A 25,676-nucleotide genomic window follows, 5' to 3' on the forward strand; every position below is an offset into this window, starting at 1 on the left:
ATTTGATTACAGAGTGCCCTCCTCTGGAATACACTGGAAATGTACAATTATTAGTACATTCCGCATGAAGAAAGCGGTCAAAATCACGAGATGGAATTAACTTTATTGTAGGGGCCATTGAAAATGGTAGGGGTCCATTATTGTTTATGTTAGATTCAAAAGTGCACATCTTTAATTGAAGGCATCTCATCTTTGATATTGAACGTGCACAATAAGTGACATTTATGGCAAAAGTAAAAACAAGAAAGCATCCGTTTGTCGTTTCCACTCACCACCAAATATGGTGATGAGAGGAAGCACAGTGGCCGGCAGTGGGACAAGGTAGAGCGAGATGGACATTCTGCAAATTTTCTCATCAATTAAACATTTGATCTCAATACAGTTTTCTGTTCCCAAAACTATAATTTGTTACGAAGTGGACTAAGTTTGGAGAATTTACACTTCGCCAAAGTAAAAAAAAAAGTTATTGCACACGCGCACTTCACATGTACATGCAATAACGAGCCAATAGGATCTCGCTAGCTCGTGCTCGGCTCTGCCCACCTTGGTTTTTCTGCCCACTATGATTAATTTGCTCCCATTGGAAACGACAGGCTGTGGTCTATCTTGGGTTATTTATAAAAATCTTTGATTTTATCGACTCCCTTCCTGGCAGCAGTACACAAGACAAAAATCAAGTGAATATGTTCCACTGATTGGCTGTGTATATATATGTATGCATGAATGGATCGTCTATTGCTAACTTGCATTTTCATTGGCTTCACAAATCTGTCAGTCATCTTTGACCACACCCTCTCATAATGCAGCATGGGGGAAAGAATGTAACAAAATGAAGGAACTGTAGCCAGAGTGTACTTATCGTCGTTTTCGGATGATTGAACATAAGGTGAGTGTCAGTAAAGATATTTAATTATTTAAGAATGACCAGCCTATCGATCTGTTTTTATAACGAATAAACATCTGACGGATATTGTGAGGAGGTTGGGGGGTAGCTAGCTAACCACATTGCAGCATCGAGACGCCACGTTAGTCGTTAGCAAAGATGCTAACCAGAAAGCTAGCAGTAAACAGTTAGCTTACTAATGTTACGTAGTCATTTTGTTAGCTGGCTACCCATGCAGTGACATTTTTCAGTTGTTACAAATAGATACAAATGTAACGAATAGCGTTAACTGTTGACAGTTATCCTTCAACTAAAGGATGTTTGTTTCTCGGCTAGCGTAGTAACTAACGTTATGGGTATCCAACTCCGATTCTAGCTAACATTAGCCTCTCGTGACCCACTGTACTCCGCGTGGAGACATTTTAACCAAACCTGGTTCGGCTAGCTAGCGACAATGCCATGGACGAGCTAGCTAGTTACACTGCCTTGGTCAAGTTGGCTAGCGAAATAGCAAGTTAGATAAACAGCTAAGTACAGCTTGAACGAGGCCCCATAATAATGAAATAACCACGTCACACGAAACATGGCAAATTATTTGGCTCGCTTTGCAGATTAGTTAACGTTGCATAACTAAGTTAGCTAACATGTCTATTCTAACCTGTCTTGCTTGCTAGCTACTGCAGCGAACATGGCTGGCTAGCTAACTTGGTCTACGTCTGTCAAATCTTTGCTATCGACTTCGTCGCCGTGTCTTATTTAGCTAACTAGCAGTCTACTAACACATGTAAACTTTGCAGTAGATAGCTAATGTAAGCTTGTGAACTATGTTATTGTACTTCCAAGGCAGGGGGAGAGCGAACTAGTAAACAGTAAATTACTGGTATAGCTAGGTTAACTTGCTAGCTACACTTCACAATTCTGTGCATACTTTTTTGTAAACACTGGTCAAGTGTCAGTCAGGGTAGTTGGCTAGTTTCCCGACACTAGTACAGTGTCACTGTGTTTGAAAATATCAATGTCCAGCAATGGGACTCACTGGGCTTATAGCCGATGTTAAGACTTGCGATTCAGCATCTTCCATGCATCTTCCATGCTGAACCTCAAGTCGAAACATATGGACTATTTGGCCTTATAAGAAGGAAGTTTGTAATACTAACTTTGTGGCAAGTAGCTAATGCTGGGCATACACCACAAGACTAATACAATCTTAACAACTTGGATGTGCTCACATTTACCGATTTTCCTTGTCCCAATTATTTCATTCCGTCCATCTTCAACCCCAGGACGTGGGTGATCACATTACACGATGATTCCCTAGTTGATTCTGCCCTGCGTTTCTATTGTCATTGGAAAAAAGTGCCTACATGCTAACAGTGAGCTGCTTTATTAGTGTTGAGATAATATACACATTATGTGCAGAAACATCACAGAAGAGACAGAGGCACAGAATATGGATAATATGAAATTATATTTTTGGTGTCTGTCATTGTAGGACGCAATGTAATATTGGTGGAGTTCGTTTTGCATGGCCTGGTGCCCTGGGTGAGTGGAGATTTCACTTAAGGACCCTTGGAATTGTCTAAAATGGGTCAACTCTGCTCATCCGGGGCACCGGACCATGTAAAACCAACTCGCCCATTGAAAAGGCGTCCACCAATCTTTCTTCCATCACCTCGGTCCACATGGTGCAGGTTGTTGTTGCTTTCCTCTTCGCCATCATTGTTTTGGTCTCACATGCCCAATGCCCAATCGCATCGTAGCACTGCTCATACTACAACATGGCGAATTTGTGGCAAAATCGTGTGGTGTATGCCCAATGTGGCCCGCTCCCAATGACTGTGGGCTCTCTTTCTCTGTGGCCAACGTGAGTAAGACATTTAAGCGTGTTAACCCTCGCAAGGCTGCCGGCCCAGACGACATCCCTAGCCGTGTCCTCAGAGCATGTGCAGACCAGCTGGCTGGAGTGTTTACGGACATATTCAATCTCTCCCTATCCAAATCTGCTGTCCCCACTTGCTTCAAGATGGCCACCATTGTTCCTGTACCCAAGAAAGCAAAGGTAACTGAACTAAATGACTATCGCCCGTAGCACTTCTGTCATCATGAAGTGCTTTGAGAGGCTCATTTAAGGATCATATCACCTCCACCTTAGCTGACACGTTAGACCCACTTCAATTTGCTTACTGCCTCAATAGATCCACAGACGATGCAATCGCCATCACTCTGCACACTGCCCTATCCCATCTGGAGAAGAGGAATACCTACGTCAGTATGCTGTTCATTGACTATAGCTCAGCCTTCAACACCATAGTACCCTCCAAGCTCATCATTAAGCTCGGGGCCCTGGGTCTGAACCCCGCCCTGTGCAGCTGAGTCCTGGACTTCCTGACGGGCCGCCCCCAGGTGGTGAAGGTAGGAAACAACATCTCCACTTTACTGATCCTCAACACAGAGGCCCCACAAGGGTGCGTGCTCAGCCCCCTCCTGTACTCCCTGTTCACCCATGACTGCGTGGCCACGCACGCCTCCAACTCAATCATCAAGTTTGCAGATGACACAACAGTAGTAGGCCTGATTACCAACAATGACGAGACAGCCTACATGGAGAAGGTGAGGGCCCTGGCGGAGTGGTGCCAGGAAAATAACCTCTCCCTCAACGTCAACAGAACAAAGGAGCTGATCGTGGACTTCAGGAAACAGCAGAGGGAGCACGCCCTGGGACCGCAGTAGAGAAGGTGGAAATATTCAAGTTCCTCGGCGTGCACGTCACTGACGATCTGAAATGGTCCACCCACACAGACAGTGTGGTGAAGAAGGCACAACAGCGCCTCTTCAACCTCAGGAGGCTGAAGAAATTCGGCTTGGCCCCTAAGACCCTCAGAAACCTTAACAGATGCACAATTGAGAGCATCCTGTCAGGCTGTATCACCACCTGCTACGGCAACTGCACCGCCCGCAACCGCAGGGCTCTCCAGAGGGTTGTACGGTCTGCCCAACGCATCACCGAGGGTACACTGCCTGCCCTCCAGGACACCTACAGTACCCGATGTCACAGGAACCCCAAAAAGATCAAGGATGTCAACCACCCGAGCCACGGCCTGTTCATCCCGCTATCATCCAGAAGGCGAGGTCAGTACAGGTGCATCAAAGCTGGGACCGAGAGACTGAAAAACGGGTTCTATCTCAAGTCCATCAGACTGTTAAATAGCCATCACTAGCCGGCTACCACCCGGCTACTCAACCCTGCACCTTAGAGGCTGCTGCCCTATATATAAATAGACATGGAATCATTGGCCACTTTAATAATGGAACACTAGTCACTTTAATAATGTTTACATACTGCTTTACTCATCTAATATGTACAGAGGGGGAAAAAAGTATTTAGTCAGCCACCAATTGTGCAAGTTCTCCCACTTAAAAAGATGAGAGAGGCCTGTAATTTTCATCATAGGTACACGTCAACTATGACAGACAAATTGATTTTTTTCTTCTTCCAGAAAATCACATTGTAGGATTTTTAATGAATTTATTTGCAAATTATGGTGGAAAATAAGTATTTGGTCACCTACAAACAAGCAAGATTTCTGGCTCTCACAGACCTGTAACTTCTTCTTTAAGAGGCTCCTCTGTCCTCCACTCGTTACCTGTATTAATGGCACCTGTTTGAACTTGTTATCAGTATAAAAGACACCTGTCCACAACCTCAAACAATCACACTCCAAACTCCACTATGGCCAAGACCAAAGAGCTGTCAAAGGACACCAGAAACAAAATTGTAGACCTGCACCAGGCTGGGAAGACTGAATCTGCAATAGGTAAGCAGCTTGGTTTGAAGAAATCAACTGTGGGAGCAATTATTAGGAAATGGAAGACATACAAGACCACTGATAATCTCCCTCGATCTGGGGCTCCACGCAAGATCTCACCCCGTGGGGTCAAAATGATCACAAGAACGGTGAGCAAAAATCCCAGAACCACACAGGGGGACCTAGTGAATGATCTGCAGAGAGCTGGGACCAAAGTAACAAAGCCTACCATCACTAACACACTACGCCACCAGGGACACAAATCCTGCAGTGCGAGACGTGTCCCCCTGCTTAAGCCAGTACATGTCCAGGCCCGTCTGAAGTTTGCTAGAGTGCATTTGGATGATCCAGAAGAGGATTGGGAGAATGTCATATGGTCAGATGAAACCAAAATAGAACTTTTTGGTAAAAACTCAACTCGTCGTGTTTGGAGGACAAAGAATGCTGAGTTGCATCCAAAGAACACCATACCTACTGTGAAGCATGGGGGTGGAAACATCATGCTTTGGGGCTGTTTTTCTGCAAAGGGACCAGAACGACTGATCCGTGTAAAGGAAAGAATGAATGGGGCCATGTATCGTGAGATTTTGAGTGCACCTCCTTCCATCAGCAAGGGCATTGAAGATGAAACGTGGCTGGGTCTTTCAGCATGACAATGATCCCAAACACACCGCCCGGGCAACGAAGGAGTGGCTTCGTAAGAAGCATTTCAAGGTCCTGGAGTGGCCTAGCCAGTCTCCAGATCTCAACCCCATAGAAAATCTTTGGAGGGAGTTGAAAGTCTGTGTTGCCCAGCGACAGCCCCAAAACATCACTGCTCTAGAGGAGATCTGCATGGAGGAATGGGCCAAAATACCAGCAACAGTGTGTGAAAACCTTGTGAAGACTTACAGAAAACGTTTGACCTGTGTCATTGCCAACAAAGGGTATATAACAAAGTATTGAGAAACTTTTGTTATTGACCAAATACTTATTTTCCACCATAATTTGCAAATAAATTCATTAAAAATCCTACAATGTGATTTTCTGGATTTTTTTTCCCTCATTTTGTCTGTCATAGTTGACGTGAACCTATGATGAAAATTACAGGCCTCTCTCATCTTTTTAAGTGGGAGAACTTGCACAATTGGTGGCTGACTAAATACTTTTCCCCCCACTGTATATACTGTATTGTATTTTAGTCATTGCCACTCCGACATTGCTCGTCCTAATATTTATATATTTCTTTATTCCATTCTTTTACTTTTAGATTTACATATTGTTGTGAATTGTTAGATACTACTGCACTGTTGGAGCTAGGAACACAAGCATTTAGCTACACCCGCAATACCATCTGCTAAATGTGTCTGTGACCAATAAAATCTGATTTGATAACAGGTCTCATTGTTGTGGGTTACTGCCGAGCGTACACTACACGATTTCGCCACACTTTTGCCGTCCCAGATGAATGTTCATGTTCGGGGTGAAATCCTATGACCTTGGGCTAGGATCAGTATGTTGGGACTCGTGTAGTTTGAGCAGGTCAAGGACACACCGATTCTGGCTGTTCCATTCTCCAGACCCTTGTGGGATGTCCCGATAAGTTTCGGACACATTTTGGTCGAGCATCTTGTAGTATGAGCAGTGATACGACGCGATTGGGCAAGGACTGCTGCCAGTGAGCACTCTGCATGTGAGACCCAAACAATGACGGCAAAGAGGAAAGCAACAGGCAGGTTGTCACTAGTTACCACAGCCACAAAGTCAACATGGTCTATATTGTAAAAAGTAATGAAAACAAAAATGTGTTTTTTGGTCTTAATTTAAGATGAGGGTTGGGCATAAGGTTAGTAGTGTGGTTAGGGGTTAAAATCTGATTTTAAGAAGATATATTGTATAAATAGGCAGGATTTAGCCATAATTATGACTGATTGGTGGAGCTGTGGAGAGAATGCAGCTGCCTAAATATTACGTTTTCACCTACATGAACATATTACCTCGACTAACCTGTGACCCCGCACATTGACTCTGTATCGGTACCCCCTGTATATAGCCTCGCTACTGCTGCTCTTTAATTATTTTTTACTTATCAATTTTTCTTAACTGCATTGTTGGTTAAGAGCTTGTAGGTAAGTATTTCACTGTAAGATCTACACCTGTTGTATTCGGCGTATGTGATTAGAATATAAGTCCATATTGTCCATGTCAGCCCAACCATTAGAGGGTCCATATTCTGACCCTCAGTCTCTTTTTCGGATGTTTCTTGCACATTTATAATGTGCACACTTATAAAGGCAGAAGCTGTTTGCATGTCGGTCTTTTTTTCTTTGCTTGTACTTTGTTTGCAAAACCATAACACAAAAATGCTGATTTTTCAAAGCCGATTTGCCACCACAACTTTATTAATTCACTTAATCGTTCTCTCTCACGTCTCTCCGAAAGATGATCTATTGCCTCGGAGAACTGACTGTGAATATGGGTAGAGATCTGTGTATATAATCAAGGGAGGCTTGTCTCCACCCTAGCAACAGGAGTCGTTGTCCCAAAGGTGGGAAGGCAGGCGACAAGCTTAGGTCCAAAATAAGCTCATAGAAATGCTTTGGGCTTATTTTGGCGAGAGTGAAACCGCTCGCTTCGCCTCTTCCCCTCTGATATGGCCTGCGGCTGCCCCCCTCTTGCCTCATGAATGATGTCATTACTGGTTAAAGACAGCGTAAAATAAGTTATTTCTATGCAAATGTTGTTGATCAGTACAATAAAATAGTCCCGAAGGGAAACTGATTGTTTGCCAGCTGTAGACTCATGAAATCATCCAAAACAAGCTCAATAACTCAATGCATGCACTCACTACTATTGAATATGCATTCACCAGTATTGTGAATAGGCCTAGGCTACATCTTGAGTTAACCAGTTTATCAATAGATTTACCGTTCAAATAAATTATTACTGTTATGTAGTTAAATTGGTTTTTAAAAAGTCACATTGATTGTATAATCTATAATTATATGCACACATGGCTGTCTGAAAAATGTTGATGTGAAATAATTCACCTGTGTTGATATTGTAGCTGAGTTTCTGTCTGGATCAAGTGCCATTCTGTGACTTTGGATAATATGCCTGTTGTTGCCATGGTATCATTTTGGTATTGACTATGGTGATACTAATCCTGGTATCAGTATCGAAGTCAAAATTCTGGTATCGTGACAACAATAGGATAGCCTAACGTTTTCTTGATTGTGATGTCATTAAAGGTCCACATTGTCTATCTGACAGTGGCATAACATTCTGTGTGCTAGCCTGTCTGCTGTAGCCTAGCCTATATGGTTCAATGATTGGGTAGAACAGCGCCCCTATAGAAATGGTTTGGTGAATAAACTGAAAATCCCTGTAGGTGGTCCACCCATTATATCACAGCAGTCAGCTGTGCCATCTCACTGTGGGCTGTGTCATTCTTAATTCTATCAGTAGCCGCACATGAAGGTTAGTCTGCCCTTGTGTGTGTGATGATGCATGTGCAGCCCCCCTTCTCTCCTCCCTCACCTACGTCACTACCAGATATAATGATGAGTCAGGCTCCACTCCCCCTTTTCTCTGTCAAAAGTGTGGGTTTGTACAGAAAACTGCTCTGTGACTGATCCATCCTGTGTGCTGTTGACCTGGAGATGGAACAGGTCTCCTGTGTGTTTCAGCCCCTTTATGGCATCATGCTGGGGCATCACTAACACATAGCCCTATAGTTTGGTAGTGGTACGTCAAATGGACACAAGGTTTAAGTGTAGCAGTCCTTTGTTTACTCTAAGCGTGCTGTTGTTTTTACAGCTCACCATATCATCCTGACTGTTCCAGCTAGCCTATTTGTAGTAGACCTAGTCTTGCATATATATATCTCTCTCTTAAGCCAGTACTATTGTTTTGATCAGTGGCACATTTAGGCCTAGTCCATACTGGGTGAATTGTAATTGAGAGGGACTGGGACTGAGGGAAGTGTTGAACGATTAGCCTACTCTCACTACCCTGTCATAATGATTAGCCTACTCTCACTACCCTGTCATAATTTCCCATTCAACTCTGTTTGCCAGCACGTTGGCATGCGCCGGAAATGACACGGTCAGGAGTCATTCAGTCCACTGCCCAAACGGCTGACGCATGCAGACCGGGCAGGGCTTGTGAAAAGGTGCACAAACACCCAATCTGCTCAGAGATGGCCTATTGAAGAGGCTGCTGCCTTTAAAGGGCCAGTTGTTGCTGGTGTTCTGATAGATTTACCAGCTCCGGATGCTAGACAGTAGGTACAGATATGATATATGCCATAGACTCTTTTATCCAAAGTAACTTAGTCATCCGTGCATACATTTTACGTCTAGCTGGTCCTGGGAATGGAACCCACTATCCTGGCGTTTTTAAGAGCCATGCGTTACCGACTGAGCTACGGAGGACCAGTATCTAGCCTAATTCACTACTCAGTCCCATGTTAAGCATACAAGTGACATGCAGTATAGCCTGTGTCTTTTCAAACCAATTCTCCAGCTTTTCTTAGAGCATAACCAACCTGGCCTGTATTCATAGACGTCTCAGACTAGGAGTGCTGATCTAGGATCAGCTTTCCGCTGTCCATGTATTCGTATTCACTAGAATATCTAAAAGGCTAACTTATTTGAGATCAACACTCCTCTAACACTTTGAATACGGGCCCTGAAGTGAAAATAGTATAGACTGTTACAACTGAATAAATGAAAACAAAGATTGCACATAGACCTAACTAAAGGCATTCTGAGGACATGTAACAGCAGGTCTGTACCACACCAGTCTTTTCTTTGTTGTGACAGTGGACTGTTGGGTGGTTGCTGGTTGGTAATGGCGATGACTTGATTGATGTAGGAATAGTCAGAACATGAGTATCTGACCTGGTAGACAGCAGCTGTGCTTGTGTCGAGTCCCACTCCCCGCTACACACGAGCATGAAGACACACACCATGCCCGCCCGCCTCCTCTGTCTTGCATAACCACAGGGACAGCTGCCAAGTCCCAGCCTGACTCCTCCGATACACTCAGTCCTCCTGCCATAATATGCTGCTCTCTCGCCGAAAAGCACTAGGTCCACGCTTACAGCCAGGGTTTACAGTCTGGGATACCAGTTTAGGAATCACTGACAGGAAATTGAAATTCACTGCTACAGTAGCCTCTCTCTCTGGGGGAATTATGAAGCTGCAGTGCTGTACTGTGGACTGGATATTGTGGCTGTGCAACACAGGGTTGAGACCAATTGCTGCTCAGTAAGCTTTTCGAGGTTTATTATGGTATCATGACTTTTATTCCTAGGCAGGCTGAAAAATATATATACACACTGTGGAATTTAGTGTTTGTTCCTAATGTGACTAAATATTTTAGTTAGCCTTGATTTAATTGTGAGTAGTCTCAAACTGGCCTTGTTATGTGTAATTGTTCTGTTTTTTGCTATATCTATACTGTAGGCCTGTGTAGATTGTTTTCAGTTTTGTCGTTGTCAGCACTATTTCACCAGGTCAAATTCCTTGGTACATGTAAGCAAAGGTGATTCTGATCCCAGAATCCCACCCTCTCTATGTCATCCACAGTGATGCTCAAACGATGCCTATAGTGGACAAGCTCAAGGAGGCCCTGAAGCCCGGCCGGAAGGACTCCTCGGCGGGCGACGAGGGCGACCTCAACAAGCTGCTGGCCTCCTCGGCCAAGAAGGTCCTGCTGCAGAAAATTGAGTTTGAGCCGGCCAGCAAAGGCTTCTCCTACCAGCTGGACAGCCTCAAGACCAAGTATGTGATCCTCAACCCCCGCAGCAGTGAGGGGGCCGCATCGGGGCAGAGGGCCAGCACAGAGCCCGCTCAGATCAAGAGGCAAGGTAAGGCCGTTGACTGGGAAATGTACTCTCTCCTAGAGCCATTCAAGAGGTTTGTTGTCTAGTTTTCACTGCACACAGCATTTCGACACACTTTGACATTCTTAATCCCCTCATTGTCTCTCTACCCTTTTGGTGGAAAGTGGAATTGAAGAATAGCTCTATTCACCATGAGCGTTTTTCTCTCTCTTTGGGTTTTGGGCGACGTGATCGAGTTAGGCTAAATTGTTGAGCCTTTGTCTGCCAAACTATTCTCTGGCTTTTCTGAATTATCCATGCAATTTCCCTAATTCATCTCACTCCTCCATCCACCAGTTTCAGACAACCAAGGTGGGGGCCAGAGTGATGGGATCCCTGCCCCGCAGAAGATGCTCTTCCCTGGGAACAGACTCTCAATGCGTTGGGAGCGTGTCTACCGGGTGGGAGCTGGCCTCCACAACCTTGGCAACACCTGCTTCCTCAACTCCACTGTGCAGTGTCTCACCTACACACCGCCCCTGGCAAACTATCTACTCTCCAAGGAGCACAGTCGTGCCTGTGAGTAGTTTAGTTGACCTCTGGTTAGATACCTTTTTGAATGGCACAATATGGGAGTTGTAGTGCCAAACCATTAAATAGACAATACAGGTATTTTTCTTCTAGTTGTTGAGACTAAACGGGTCCCCTAAATGGACAGAAATATATTGTCTAGAAATGACCTCAAAGGTTGGATGGAAAGGGGCACATGTCCAACAGCTCTACTCCCATGAGTAAAAGCATACTGTTTGCTTAAAAACAAAGGATTTGTGTGTATTCACAAGATAAGAAATGTGTTAATATTATATCATAAACCATACAGCCAACATTCACGCCAGAATCTGACATGCACAGTAAGCAATGAACCTTCTATATGTTGAAGCAAACTGTTGTGCTGGAAGCCAAATTACTTCCCCATTCTGTTGGGGTATTGACGGTGACTTGACGTCCCCAGTCTGTTGGGGTAATGACGGTTACTTGACTTCCCCAGTCTGTTGGGGTAATGACGGTGACTTGACCACCCCTCATTATTCTATTCCTGTGCATTTCAGGTCACCAGTCGGGTTTCTGTATGATTTGTGTAATGCAGAACCACATCATCCAAGCCTTTGCCAACACGGGCAATGCCATCAAGCCTGTCTCCTTCATCCGAGACCTAAAAAGTAAGTAGTATGCTTCTTGTTTAGCTGGTTTCTGCCTATTGAGTTGGCGTTGGTCTTTGGAATTGTAGTGCAAGGCAAGCTTGTTGTTTCTAGCAGTATTGCAATTTTTGTTGGCCTGTAAAGTACATGGTATTGATTGGCTGTTATATTCTTGATTTCAGTTTAGTTTCAGAAACACTAACCAGGTTTCCATTCAACCTGTTTATGTGAGTAAAGTACGTCGGATAAAAAAATGTCACGACGGGCCTGATGGAAACAGCAAATGTCGACTAAACAAAATACGCTTGACAAGTTGGTATTTTGTGTCTACGATTAATTATGCGAGTAATGGAAATGCTTTTATGCGCAAATATTGATTATAATAACATCATATCGAAGTAAATTGGAGTCACGCAATGATAGTGTGTGTGGTCCTCCCACCACGACTCAGGAAAGAATGCAGTTTATTAGTCTATATAACACAACATCTTTAGTGACAAAACCATCAGTAGAGTGAAAAACTCTTTTATTTTTATTTATTTGTATTCAGTATGTGGGAATTTTGCACTACGTCATCACGCACAGCCTTTTATCCAGTACAACCACTATACTGTTATATAGAGGGGAGGGATGGTACAACCACTATACTGTTATATAGAGGGGAGGGATGGTACAACCACTATACTGTTATATAGAGGGGAGGGATGGTACAACCACTATACTGTTATATAGAGGGGAGGGATGGTACAACCACTATACTGTTATATAGAGGGGAGGGATGGTACAACCGCCACACTGTTATATAGAGGGGAGGGATGGTGTGAGCTTAGCCTGAAATGAAGCTTCATATGCCCACTCGGATCAATGCAAATGTCAGTAATATAATCTAAGCTTGGCACAGTGAATGACTTACATTTTTTTTATTGGTTTAAGTTTGCAGAGACTTAATGGGAGTGTGATCATCCTGTACCTTACTGTAGCTACCTTATGGTGTGTGTAGTAGTAGTGTCCCCTAGAGCAGGGCTGTTCAATTCCGCTCCTGGAGGGCTTTTTTTCTACCTGGTGTACCAGGTCTGAATTAGTCCCATATTAGGAGAGGTTGGAAACCAGAAGTGTTTGGGCCCTCCTGGACCGACATTGAACAGCCCTGCGATGGGCCTGAGTCAGAGAAGCACTGTCTCCAGGGATCACCCTTCCGTTCCCCTTCTTGGTCCTGTCCACCTCTTCCTACCGCCCGCCTTTTTCCTTCCTTATTGCTGCAATACCCTCCTCCCCCCTCCTGTGCTCTCTCTCTCTCCTTCGCGCGTCTCCCTCCCTCGTCCCTCCCTCGCCCAAAACCCTCCCTCGCCCCTCCCCCTCCCTCGCCCCTCCCCCTCCCTCGCCTCTCCCTCGCCCCTCTCTCTCGCCCCTCTCTCCTGTCCCCTCCCTCGCCTCTCTCCCTCACCCCTCTCTCTCGCCCCTCTCTCTCTCTCCCTCGCCCCTCTCTCTCTTCCTCGCCCCTCTCTCTCTCCCTCGCCCCTCTCTCTCTCTTCCTCGCCCCTCCCTCCCTCGCCTTTCCTCTCCATCTCCCTCCCTCACCTTTCCTCTCCATCGCCTCGCTCTCGCTCTCCCGCCCTCCCTCGCCCCTCCCTCCCGCCCTCCCTCGCCCCTCTCTCCCGCCCTCCCTCGCCCCTCTCTCTCCTGCGCCCCTCTCTCTCCTGCGCCCCTCTCTCTCCTTCGCCCCTCTCTCTCCCTCCCTCGCCTCTCTCTCTCCCTCCCTCGCCCCTCTCTCGCTCTCCCTCCCTCGCCCCTCTCTCTCCTTCGCGCCCTTCTCTCTCCCTCGCCCCTCGCCCCTCTCTCCCTCGCCTCTCTCTCTCCTTCGCCTCTCTCTCTCTCCTTCGCCCCTCTCTCTCCCTCCCTCGCCCCTCTCTCTCTCTCCTCCCTCCCTCTCTCTTTCTCCTCCCTCCTTCGCCTCTCTCTCCTCCCTCCCTCGCCCCTCTCCCTCCCTCGCCCCTCTCCCTCCCTCGCCCCTCTCTCTCCCTCGCCCCTCTCTCTCCCTCGCCCCTCTCTCTCCCTCGCCCCTCTCTCTCCCTCGCCCCTCTCTCTCCCTCGCCCCTCTCTCTCCTTCGCCCCTCTCTCTCTGCTCGCCCCTCTCTCTCCCTCGCCCCTCTCTCTCCCTCGCCCCTCTCTCTCCCTCGCCCCTCTCTCTCCCTCGCCCCTCTCTCTCCCTCGCCCCTCTCTCTCCCTCGCCCCTCTCTCTCCCTCGCCCCTCTCTCTCCCTCGCCCCTCTCTCTCCTTCGCCCCTCTCCCTCCTTCCCGCTCTCCCTCGCCCCTCTCTCTCATTCGCCCCTCTCTCTCATTTGACCCTCTCTCTCCTTCGCGCCCCTCTCTCTCTCCTTCGCGCCCCTCTCTCTCTCCTTCGCGCCCCTCTCTCTCTCCTTCGCGCCCCTCTCTCTCTCCTTCGCGCCCCTCTCTCTCTCTCTCCTTCGCGCCTCGCCCCCTCCCTCTCTCCCTCGCCCCTCTCTCTCCCCCGCCCCTCTCTCTCCCTCGCCCCTCTCTCCCTCTCTCCCTCCCTCGCCCCTCTCTCCCTCTCTCCCTCCCTCCTTCGCTCCTTTCTCTCCTTCGCCCCTCTCTCTCCCTCGCCCCTCGCTCGCCTCGCTCTCTCGCCCCTCCCTCCCGCTCTCATTCGCCTCTCTCTCTCCTTCGCGCCCCTCTCTCTCTCTCCTTCGCGCCCCTCTCTCTCTCTCCTTCGCGCGCCCCTCTCTCTCTCCTTCGCGCCCCTCTCTCTCTCCTTCACGCCCCTCTCTCTCCTTCGCGCCCCTCTCTCTCCGTCCCTCACCCCTCTCTTCCTCCCTCGCCCCTCTCTCTCCTTCGCGCCCCTCTCTCTCTCTAGCGCCTCTCCCTCCCTCGCCCCTCTCTCCCTCCCTCGCCCCTCTCTCCCCTCTCTCCCTCTCTCTCCCTCCCTCCCTCCCTCGCCCCTCTCTCTCCCTCCCTCCCTCCCTCGCCCCTCTCTCCTGCCCTCCCTCGCCTCTCTCCCTCCCTCGCCCCTCTCTCTCTCTCCTTCGCCCCTCTCTCTCCCTCCCTCGCCCCTCTCTCTCCCTCCCTCGCCTCTCTCTCTCTCCTTCGCCCCTCTCTCTCCTCCCTCCCTCTCTCTTTCTCCTCCCTCCTTCGCCTCTCTCTCCTCCCTCCCTCGCCCCTCTCCCTCCCTCGCCCCTCTCCCTCCCTCGCCCCTCTCTCTCCCTCGCCCCTCTCTCTCCCTCGCCCCTCTCTCTCCCTCGCCCCTCTCTCTCCCTCGCCCCTCTCTCTCCCTCGCCCCTCTCTCTCCCTCGCCCCTCTCTCTCCTTCGCCCCTCTCTCTCTGCTCGCCCCTCTCTCTCCCTCGCCCCTCTCTCTCCCTCGCCCCTCTCTCTCCCTCGCCCCTCTCTCTCCCTCGCCCCTCTCTCTCCCTCGCCCCTCTCTCTCCTTTGCTCTTCTCTCTCCTTCGCCCCTCTCCCTCCTTCCCGCTCTCCCTCGCCCCTCTCTCTCATTCGCCCCTCTCTCTCATTCGCCCCTCTCTCTCATTCGCCCCTCTCTCTCATTTGACCCTCTCTCTCCTTCGCGCCCCTCTCTCTCTCCTTCGCGCCCCTCTCTCTCTCCTTCGCGCCCCTCTCTCTCTCTCCTTCGCGCCTCGCCCCCTCCCTCTCCCCCTCCCCCCTCTCCCTCCCTCGCCCCTCTCTCCCTCTCTCCCTCCCTCCTTCGCTCCTTTCTCTCCTTCGCCCCTCTCTCCCTCGCCCCTCGCTCGCCTCGCTCTCTCGCCCCTCCCTCCCGCTCTCATTCGCCTCTCTCTCCTTCGCGCCCCTCTCTCTCTCTCCTTCGCGCCCCTCTCTCTCTCTCCTTCGCGCGCCCCTCTCTCTCTCCTTCGCGCCCCTCTCTCTCTCCTTCGCGCCCCTCTCTCTCTCCTTCACGCCCCTCTCTCTCCTTCGCGCCCCTCTCTCTCCGTCCCTCACCCCTCTCTTCCTCCCTCGCCCCTCTCTCTCTAGCGCCTCTCCCTCCCTCGCCCCTCTCTCCCTCCCTCGCCCCTCTCTCCCCTCTCTCCCTCCCTCGCCTCTCTCTCCCTCCCTCGCCCCTCTCTCCCTCCCTCCCTCGCCCCTCTCTCCTGCCCTCCCTCGCCTCTCTCCCTCCCTCGCCCCTCTCTCTCTCTCCTTCGCCCCTCTCTCTCCCTCCCTCGCCCCTCTCTCTCCCTCGCCTCCCTCGCCTCTCTCTCTCTCCCTCGCCTCTCTCTCTCTCCTTCGCCCCTCTCTCTCCTCCCTCCCTCTCTCTTTCTCCTCCCTCCTTCGCCTCTCTCTCCTCCCTCCCTCGCCCCTCTCCCTCCCTCGCCCCTCTCCCTCCCTCGCCCCTCTCCCTCCCTCGCCCCTCTCCCTCCCTCGCCCCTCTCTCTCCCTCGCCCCTCTCTCTCCCTCGCCTCTCTCTCTCTCCTTCGCCCCTCTCTCTCCTCCCTCCCTCTCTCTTTCTCCTCCCTCCTTCGCCTCTCTCTCCTCCCTCCCTCGCCCCTCTCCCTCCCTCGCCCCTCGCCCCTCTCCCTCCCTCGCCCCTCTCTCCCTCGCCCCTCTCTCTCCTTCGCCCCTCTCTCTCTCCTCCCTCCTTCGCTCCTTTCTCTCCCTCGCCCCTCTCTCTCTCCCTCGCCCCTCTCGCTCCCTCGCCCCTCTCTCTCTCCCTCGCCCCTCTCTCTCTCCTTTGCCCCTCTCCCTCCTTCCCGCTCTCCCTCCGCCCCTCTCTCTCATTCGCCCCTCTCTCTCATTCGACCCTCTCCCTCCTTCGCGCCCCTCTCTCTCTCCTTCACGCCCCTCTCTCTCCTTCGCGCCCCTCTCTCTCCGTCCCTCACCCCTCTCTTCCTCCCTCGCCCCTCTCTCTCCTTCGCGCCCCTCTCTCTCTCTAGCGCCTCTCCCTCCCTCGCCCCTCTCTCCCTCCCTCGCCCCTCTCTCCCCTCTCTCCCTCTCTCTCCCTCCCTCCCTCCCTCGCCCCTCTCTCTCCCTCCCTCCCTCCCTCGCCCCTCTCTCCTGCCCTCCCTCGCCTCTCTCCCTCCCTCGCCCCTCTCTCTCTCTCCTTCGCCCCTCTCTCTCCCTCCCTCGCCCCTCTCTCTCCCTCCCTCGCCTCTCTCTCTCTCCTTCGCCCCTCTCTCTCCTCCCTCCCTCTCTCTTTCTCCTCCCTCCTTCGCCTCTCTCTCCTCCCTCCCTCGCCCCTCTCCCTCCCTCGCCCCTCTCCCTCCCTCGCCCCTCTCTCTCCCTCGCCCCTCTCTCTCCCTCGCCCCTCTCTCTCCCTCGCCCCTCTCTCTCCCTCGCCCCTCTCTCTCCCTCGCCCCTCTCTCTCCCTCGCCCCTCTCTCTCCCTCGCCCCTCTCTCTCCCTCGCCCCTCTCTCTCCTTCGCCCCTCTCTCTCTGCTCGCCCCTCTCTCTCCCTCGCCCCTCTCTCTCCCTCGCCCCTCTCTCTCCCTCGCCCCTCTCTCTCCCTCGCCCCTCTCTCTCCCTCGCCCCTCTCTCTCCCTCGCCCCTCTCTCTCCCTCGCCCCTCTCTCTCCTTTGCTCTTCTCTCTCCTTCGCCCCTCTCCCTCCTTCCCGCTCTCCCTCGCCCCTCTCTCTCATTCGCCCCTCTCTCTCATTCGCCCCTCTCTCTCATTTGACCCTCTCTCTCCTTCGCGCCCCTCTCTCTCTCCTTCGCGCCCCTCTCTCTCTCCTTCGCGCCCCTCTCTCTCTCTCCTTCGCGCCTCGCCCCCTCCCTCTCCCCCTCCCCCCTCTCCCTCCCTCGCCCCTCTCTCCCTCCCTCCTTCGCTCCTTTCTCTCCTTCGCCCCTCTCTCCCTCGCCCCTCGCTCGCCTCGCTCTCTCGCCCCTCCCTCCCGCTCTCATTCGCCTCTCTCTCCTTCGCGCCCCTCTCTCTCTCTCCTTCGCGCCCCTCTCTCTCTCTCCTTCGCGCGCCCCTCTCTCTCTCCTTCGCGCCCCTCTCTCTCTCCTTCGCGCCCCTCTCTCTCTCCTTCACGCCCCTCTCTCTCCTTCGCGCCCCTCTCTCTCCGTCCCTCACCCCTCTCTTCCTCCCTCGCCCCTCTCTCTCTAGCGCCTCTCCCTCCCTCGCCCCTCTCTCCCTCCCTCGCCCCTCTCTCCCCTCTCTCCCTCCCTCGCCTCTCTCTCCCTCCCTCGCCCCTCTCTCCCTCCCTCCCTCGCCCCTCTCTCCTGCCCTCCCTCGCCTCTCTCCCTCCCTCGCCCCTCTCTCTCTCTCCTTCGCCCCTCTCTCTCCCTCCCTCGCCCCTCTCTCTCCCTCGCCTCCCTCGCCTCTCTCTCTCTCCCTCGCCTCTCTCTCTCTCCTTCGCCCCTCTCTCTCCTCCCTCCCTCTCTCTTTCTCCTCCCTCCTTCGCCTCTCTCTCCTCCCTCCCTCGCCCCTCTCCCTCCCTCGCCCCTCTCCCTCCCTCGCCCCTCTCCCTCCCTCGCCCCTCTCTCTCCCTCGCCCCTCTCTCTCCCTCGCCTCTCTCTCTCTCCTTCGCCCCTCTCTCTCCTCCCTCCCTCTCTCTTTCTCCTCCCTCCTTCGCCTCTCTCTCCTCCCTCCCTCGCCCCTCTCCCTCCCTCGCCCCTCGCCCCTCTCCCTCCCTCGCCCCTCTCTCCCTCGCCCCTCTCTCTCCTTCGCCCCTCTCTCTCTCCTCCCTCCTTCGCTCCTTTCTCTCCCTCGCCCCTCTCTCTCTCCCTCGCCCCTCTCGCTCCCTCGCCCCTCTCTCTCTCCCTCGCCCCTCTCTCTCTCCTTTGCCCCTCTCCCTCCTTCCCGCTCTCCCTCCGCCCCTCTCTCTCATTCGCCCCTCTCTCTCATTCGACCCTCTCCCTCCTTCGCGCCCCTCTCTCTCTCTCCTTCGCGCCTCGCCCCCTCCCTCGCCCCTCTCTCTTCCTCCCTCGCCCCTCTCTCTTCCTCCCTCGCCCCTCTCTCTTCCTCCCTCGCCCCTCTCTCTCCCTCCCTCGCCCCTCTCTCCCTCCCTCGCCCCTCTCTCCCTCTCTCCCTCCCTCCTTCGCTCCTTTCTCTCCTTCGCCCCTCTCTCTCCCTCGCCCCTCGCTCGCCTCGCTCTCTCGCCCCTCCCTCCCGCTCTCATTCGCCTCTCTCTCTCCTTCGCGCCCCTCTCTCTCTCTCCTTCGCGCCCCCCTCTCTCTTCCTCCTTCGCGCCCCCCTCTCTCTTCCTCCTTCGCGCCCCCCTCTCTCTCTCCTTCACGCCCCTCTCTCTCTCTCCTTCACGCCCCTCTCTCTCTCTCCTTCGCGCCCCTCTCTCTCTCTCCCTCACCCCTCTCTCCCTCGCCCCTCTCTTCCTCCCTCGCCCCTCTCTCTCCTTCGCGCCCCTCTCTCTCTAGCGCCTCTCTCTATAGCCCCTCTCTCCCTCCCTCGCCCCTCTCTCCCTCCCTCGCCCCTCTCTCCCTCCCTCCCTCGCCCCTCTCTCCCTCCCTCCCTCGCCCCTCTCCCTCCCTCGCCCCTCTCTCTCCCTCGCCCCTCTCTCTCCCTCGCCCCTCTCTCTCCCTCGCCCCTCTCTCCCTCGCCCCTCTCTCTCTCTCTCCCTCCCTCGCCCCGCCCTCCCTCGCCCCTCTCTCCTGCCCTCCCTCGCCTCTCTCCCTCCCTCGCCCCTCTCTCTCTCCTTAGCGCCTCTCTCCCTCCCTCGCCCCTCTCTCCCTCCCTCGCCCCTCTCTCTCTCCTTAGCGCCTCTCTCCCTCCCTCGCCCCTCTCTCCCTCCCTCGCCCCTCTCTCCCTCCCTCCCTCGCCCCTCTCTCCCTCCCTCGCCTCTCTCTCCCTCCCTCGCCCCTCTCTCTCTCCCTCCCTCGCCCCTCTCTCTCTCCCTCCCTCGCCCCTCTCTCTCTCCCTCCCTCGCCCCTCTCTCTCCCTCCCTCGCCCCTCTCTCTCTCCCTCCCTCGCCCCTCTCTCTCTCCCTCCCTCGCCCCTCTCTCTCTCCCTCCCTCGCCCCTCTCTCTCTCCCTCCCTCGCCCCTCTCTCTCTCCCTCCCTCGCCCCTCTCTCTCCCTCCCTCGCCCCTCTCTCTCCCTCCCTCGCCCCTCTCTCTCTCCCTCCCTCGCCCCTCTCTCCCTCCCTCCCTCGCCCCTCTCTCTCTCCCTCCCTCGCCCCTCTCTCTCTCCCGCCCTCCCTCGCCTCTCTCTCCCTCGCCCCTCTCTCCCTCCCTCGCCCCTCTCTCTCCCTCGCCTTTGCACATGTCTTATAATTGTGATAACCCTTAGTTATTCAATATACTGTGCAGCCCTAGCTAACTTTCTCTCTAGTTTGTGCTGTCTCCTTTCCTTCTATCTGTTAAGAGGAGACTGTAGACTGTTTCTCCACCCAAAACCACTCATTCCTTTAATTTACAGTGTTAGATCCCACAGTGTTATTTATGTTTTGTGAACAAATGTTTCATTCTGGCATTATAACAATGTTGGTAGCAACATGGAAAATCGTTGTGAAAATCTGCAGCTCAAGTCGACTACAACATCCACAATGCAATGCTCTCTATGGGCTGGCTAGCTAGCTAGCAAACGTAGCTACACACAATGATGCCAAAGACAATATCCGCATGTAAAGTAGCTAGTTAGCTGTAAAATCGCCTCAACTGCACTATCAATTTAGGAGTCTACAATCTCACCACGTTCAACCTGCAGATCGATGTGCCTCAGAGTGGAGTCTGACATTCGCAACAGCAGATATATTTTTGAGAAGATGGGAAATGTTGCCCATGCTATGTCAATGGGCCACACGGTGCATTCGGGGCGATTCTGGGACAAGGAGCACTCTCCTTTAAGGAGTGAATGGGAGTCTATTGGGCGCTAGTTCAAAAAACCAACATTAGCACGGATTTCATCAACAATAAGTACAACATTACAAATATTTTCTGAGATAATTAACTTGCTATCTGTAATATCGTATGGTGTTGTAACAGTGACATTATGCACTTTCAATGAAAATAGGCACGTTTCTCAACATATACACTGACTTTGAGAAGGGATTGCGTGACGATTAGCTTAGCAACTGCGTGACGCAGCATGACAACGTGAACATGATTGGTCGACAGTCTGCTGGGTGGGGCGTTACACATTCATTAGATTCCTATCTCTTTTCTAAAGGATGTCTGTCGATTTTAAGGCAGCCCCCCACACACTGCTATGATTCAGAGGGGTTGGGTTAAATGCAGAAGACACATTTCAGTTGAATGCATTCAGTTGTACAACTGACTAGGTATCCCCCTTTCCCTTTATAATAGCTCTGGCAACGGCACCATGCATGCACCCTGGGCTAAAGAGGCAGACCAATAGGACAAATGTGCTAGACCTACAAGTTTATCCAGGTAGGAATATGGCAAAAATATGATCAATGGCTCATTCAAGAGAAGACATTCTTCCGAGTTATGACATCGGCCAGTATTGAAATCTGACATGTATGATAGACGTTTTCACAATCTAAAAGTCGTATTCCGATTAACTTCCAGTGGAGTTAGAGCGACTTTATCACAGTGCTACGCCATACTGGCCGGAATTTGCCAATAACTCCGATACACGTTAAAACATGAAATGACCCAGGGAATCGATAGAACATCGCTCAGAGATGCACGAAAACAATATATTATTAATAATGGGTGAACCTTTCCTTTAAGAGGAGGCTGTAGCAGGATATAGTGTGTTTAGGTCTCTGTTTCTCCCTCCCTTTAAGAGGAGACTCATCTGAATGGCTAAATGCCTCCGAGTGGTCTCATGCGGTAGGCCTGTTGATAATGGATAGGTAATTTCCCCCACTGACGACAATAATGTATTTTCACAGGCACAGCCCATTAGTTACAAACCACATCAAACCAACATCGGAGACAAACACATCAGGAAGATTGGATTGGTGGTGCTGGTATTGTGTGTTGTAGATAGTTTCTGATGAAGCCATAAGGGATGGAGTTGAGGCTTTTGGTATTTGTTTAACGGGGTGTTTCTTGTTTGCTCTTGCAGAAATTGCTAGGCACTTTCGGTTCGGAAGCCAGGAAGACGCCCATGAATTTTTACGCTACACCATCGATGCCATGCAGAAAGCCTGTCTGAACGGCTACCCCAAGTAAGTTTGTCAAGTCATCACGTGAAGGACACTAATTATACCTCACTGAAATGTGGATTGAATTGAATGTGGGTGTTCAGAAAGCGTCAATCTTTTTTTTTTTACTTAGTCATTCTGTCATTTTTGGATGGTTCTTTTGTGTTTTTGATTGTATTTCTCTCTCTGGGTCGTAGGTTAGACCGGACGACACAGGCCACCACATTGGTCCACCAGATCTTTGGAGGTTACCTCAGGTCGCGAGGTACATCTTTCAATCTACTATATTGCACAGTTGTGGTCAATTCCATTTCAATTCAGGAACTACACTGAATTTCCAATTCTCTTCAATGCTTTTAATTGAAGACAATTTGGAACTGGAATTTGTACTTTCTGAGCTGACTGGAATTCAAATGGAATTGACCCCAACCCTGCTACATTGATAACTACTTTTTAAGGCATATTGGCAAATTGCCTTAGTGGATTAATTATATATTTTCTCTCTTTCAGTTAAGTGTTCCATTTGCAAAAGTGTGTCGGACACGTACGACCCTTACTTGGACATTGCTGTGGAGATTCGAGTAAGTTACTTGCTTACTTTAAAAGTATCTTCCTCCTGTCCTTGAATAATTCAGAATTGCAGATCTAATCAATCGATCACATTTATTTTATAAAGCGCTTTTGACATCAGCAGTTGTCACAAAGTGCTTATTCAGAAAACCCAGCCTAAAACCCAAAAGAGCAAGCAATGCAGATGTAGAAGCACTGTGGCTAGGAAAAACTCCCTAGGCAGAAACCCAGGAAGAATGGTACTTATAAATTCTTGTCAGATCAGTGGTCCTATTGATTTATCCCTGGGCCAGAATAAAGAGTTAATGGATGTGTGTTGTGTTTGCTGTCCCAAATGAATTCAACTGATGACTCTATTTGGTTTCATGCCTGTGTTGAGTGGTCTTCCGTCTGTCCCTTTTGGTTTCATGCCTGTGTTGAGTGGTCTTCCGTCTGTCCCTTTGGTTTCATGCCTGTGCTGAGTGGTCTTCTCTGTTCCTTTTCAGCAAGCAGCAAACATCGTCCGAGCCCTGGAGCTCTTTGTCAAGCCCGACGTGTTGAGTGGAGAGAACGCCTACATGTGTGGCAAGTAAGTTCTGTGTAGTGACGTTCTAACTTCTAACACACTGTAGCAGTAGACGGACACAAGGCCCACATTAGTGTTATAGCCGTTTATAAACAACACGCTTACACTTTATCAGGTGTAAGAAGAAAGTTCCGGCAACAAAGCGATTCACAGTCCATCGAACGTCCAATGTTCTGACCCTGTCTCTCAAGAGGTTTGCCAACTTCAGTGGAGGAAAAATCACCAAGGTAAACCGCTCACAACATTAGTCATTACTCTGTTTAAAAATGCTGTTTCAGTGCAACAGTTCTCACCCTAACTGGGTCGTAGTCCGTAGGGCACACAATTGTAAAACGCTTTGCAATGGAACATTAAAATCTGTGTTTTTATTGGACAAATTCAGGCAGTTCCTCCCCCTTTTTTAAAACATTTGCTCCCTACTGAACATGCGCCTGATGCTTATCTCGCCTGTGTCTTTGTTAGGACGTTGGCTACCCAGAGTTCCTGAACATCCGCCCCTACATGTCTCAGAGCACGGGGGACCCGGTCATGTACGGCCTCTATGCTGTCCTGGTGCATTCTGGGTACAGCTGTCACGCTGGCCACTACTACTGCTATGTCAAGGTAAGGAGGCTGATGGTAGGCCGAAGACACTACTTTTGAGATCGATTTTGTTTGGAAGTCTTAAAAGGATCATTTACTTTTTGAAGTTTAGTTTTGATTTTCATTATCACAGTTTTATCAGAACAGTTTAAGTTTGTTAGCTGGTTATTTAGCAACGTTCAGAATTTCCTGGTTTGCCTCTTTGGAGCAATGCTAGTGGAAATGAGCTAAGACTTTTTAAAAAGTGAACCATCCTGTTAATCTGTGTTTAGTCTCTACTGTGGGATGTCCCTTCACTTCATTTAGAAAAGCCCATTTTATATTTCCGTTGTCTTCACAGGCCAGCAACGGGCAATGGTACCAGATGAATGACTCGATGGTCCATTCCAGTAACATCAAAGTAGTCCTCAATCAGCAAGCCTATGTCCTATTCTACCTGAGGTAAGACGTTAACAATATAGTTACCAGACCTGGGTGGAATACAGATGTCTGACACGTTCAAATACCTTTTTATTTTTTACCAGGGAAGTCACATTGAGAGACCTTTTTTCAAGTGAGCCCTGGAAGTATTTAGCATCGAGTTTACTCTGTTACATTTTACATTACATTTTAATCATTTAGCAGACACTCTTATCCAGAGCGACTTACAGTAGTAGCGAGTGTGTACATTTCCGTGCTAAAAAAAGATCTAACCCACACCCTGGCGTTGCAAGCACCATGCTCTACCAACTGTTATAACTATTCAATTGGTTCCATTATACACGGCAAGCTAAATCAAGCACAGCTCAAGTATTTGAAAGTATCTAACCCAGGTCTGTTGGTTACTATTGACGATTTGCTGATTGTTTTGTTCTACTTATTGACCGTACCTGCTCTTTGTCCGTTAGGATCCCAGAGACCAAGAAGAACGTGGACGGCCAGATCACCAAGCAGGGAATGGGGAAGAACGTAGCGACGTCAGAACAGTTCAGGAAAACCAACCTCAACAGGCCCCTCTCCTCTCCGCAGGTCACCAAGGTATGGGACAGGCTGGCAGAACGGTCCATCATCAGAACGTTTGAAAGCAATACGGTATGAATAGACTTGCTGCCTTCGATACGATGTGATACTTTTATTGTCCATTTGCATGGAAATCAATACAATACAGAACGCTTCAAATAGGACACTAACATGAACTATACTGGCCTTTATACAATGTAATATACATTATACCACTGTTCAGTAGCCTGATGAGATGAAGCTGGCCTTACACGATACCATTGTTCAGTAGCCTGATGGCTGATGAGATGAAGCTGGCCCTGCCTCTTTGTTCTGAACCTGGGGACTTTGTATCTCCTCCTGGATGTATTGTATGGAGTGTTGTTGACTCTTGTCCCAAGGCTTGGTCACTGAACCATGTCTCTTCTTTCGCTGCAGAAACTGGACCCTTTCCAGCTGCGTAAGATCCAGTCTGTGGATGGCGGCCTGGGCATACCCGTGTCTAGGAATGGCTCCCAGCAGCCCAACAGGATGTCCAACGGGACGTCGTCCGCTGCCCACGCCCCCCCCAGGCTAGCAGGCGGACCCACGCTGATCGAGGAGCCCTTCAAGAAGCTGAAGAAGCCCTGTCCCCCTCAGCAGCCCCAGGCGCGCAGCAGCACCCCTGCCCCCTCCTCCAACGGCGTGGGCAGCAGGTCAGACGGAGGAGACAGGAGGCACGGGAACCAAGGGGGCAGGGGCCTGGCCGCATCTACCTCACTCAAGTCCCTGTCGGACTCCTCCTCGGCAGACACCTCCGACTCAAAGGTACAGCACTAGTTACAATATATTATGCCTTTTATTGGACGGGCAGTCAGTCTACTATAACTGCACAAAATGTGCCCTTATATAATTGCTGTCACGTACAGGATGAGAATTTGCATATCTCAAACATGCACGTTGTCTCATTTACAGTGCATTCGGAAAGTATTCAGACCCCTTGACTTTTTCCACATTTTGTTATGTTACAGCCTTATTCTAAAATGGATTAAATTAAATGTTTTCCTCATCAATCTACACACAATACCCCATAATGACAAAGCGAAAACAGATTTTTTTTTTTTTGCAAATGTATAAAAAAAAAAAACATACCTTACTTACATAAGTATTCAGACCCTTTGCTATGAGACTCGAAATTGAGCTCAGGTGCATCCTGTTTCAATTGATCATCCTTGAGATGTTTCTACAACTTGATTGGAGTCCACCTGTGGTAAATTCAATT

At 50.5% G+C, this 25,676-nt stretch overlaps 1 protein-coding gene across 3 annotated transcripts in view; it reads left to right on the forward strand.

The window, feature by feature from the left end:
- The first annotated feature begins 792 nt into the window (after nucleotides 1–792).
- LOC311148876 (ubiquitin carboxyl-terminal hydrolase 36-like) overlaps nucleotides 793–25,676 on the forward strand; it is a 39,390-nt gene continuing 14,506 nt past the window's right edge. For 2 of the 3 annotated variants that reach the window (XM_084185875.1, XM_084185876.1), the window contains exons 1-13: nucleotides 793–886; nucleotides 10,263–10,543; nucleotides 10,856–11,077; nucleotides 11,608–11,718; nucleotides 21,642–21,744; nucleotides 21,918–21,985; nucleotides 22,231–22,301; nucleotides 22,776–22,858; nucleotides 22,971–23,082; nucleotides 23,318–23,458; nucleotides 23,778–23,878; nucleotides 24,325–24,508; nucleotides 24,854–25,222. In XM_084185875.1, the coding sequence (XP_084042001.1) occupies nucleotides 10,276–10,543; nucleotides 10,856–11,077; nucleotides 11,608–11,718; nucleotides 21,642–21,744; nucleotides 21,918–21,985; nucleotides 22,231–22,301; nucleotides 22,776–22,858; nucleotides 22,971–23,082; nucleotides 23,318–23,458; nucleotides 23,778–23,878; nucleotides 24,325–24,508; nucleotides 24,854–25,222 (1,833 nt within the window). In that variant the 5' untranslated portion in view covers nucleotides 793–886; nucleotides 10,263–10,275. The remainder of the gene's footprint in view (nucleotides 887–10,262; nucleotides 10,544–10,855; nucleotides 11,078–11,607; nucleotides 11,719–21,641; nucleotides 21,745–21,917; nucleotides 21,986–22,230; nucleotides 22,302–22,775; nucleotides 22,859–22,970; nucleotides 23,083–23,317; nucleotides 23,459–23,777; nucleotides 23,879–24,324; nucleotides 24,509–24,853; nucleotides 25,223–25,676) is intronic. The other variant, XM_084185877.1, reaches the window with a different exon arrangement.

Source organism: Coregonus lavaretus (assembly GCF_964263955.1).
Source record: "Coregonus lavaretus genome assembly, chromosome: 2".
In the NCBI taxonomy this organism is placed as follows: Eukaryota; Metazoa; Chordata; class Actinopteri; order Salmoniformes; family Salmonidae; genus Coregonus; species Coregonus lavaretus.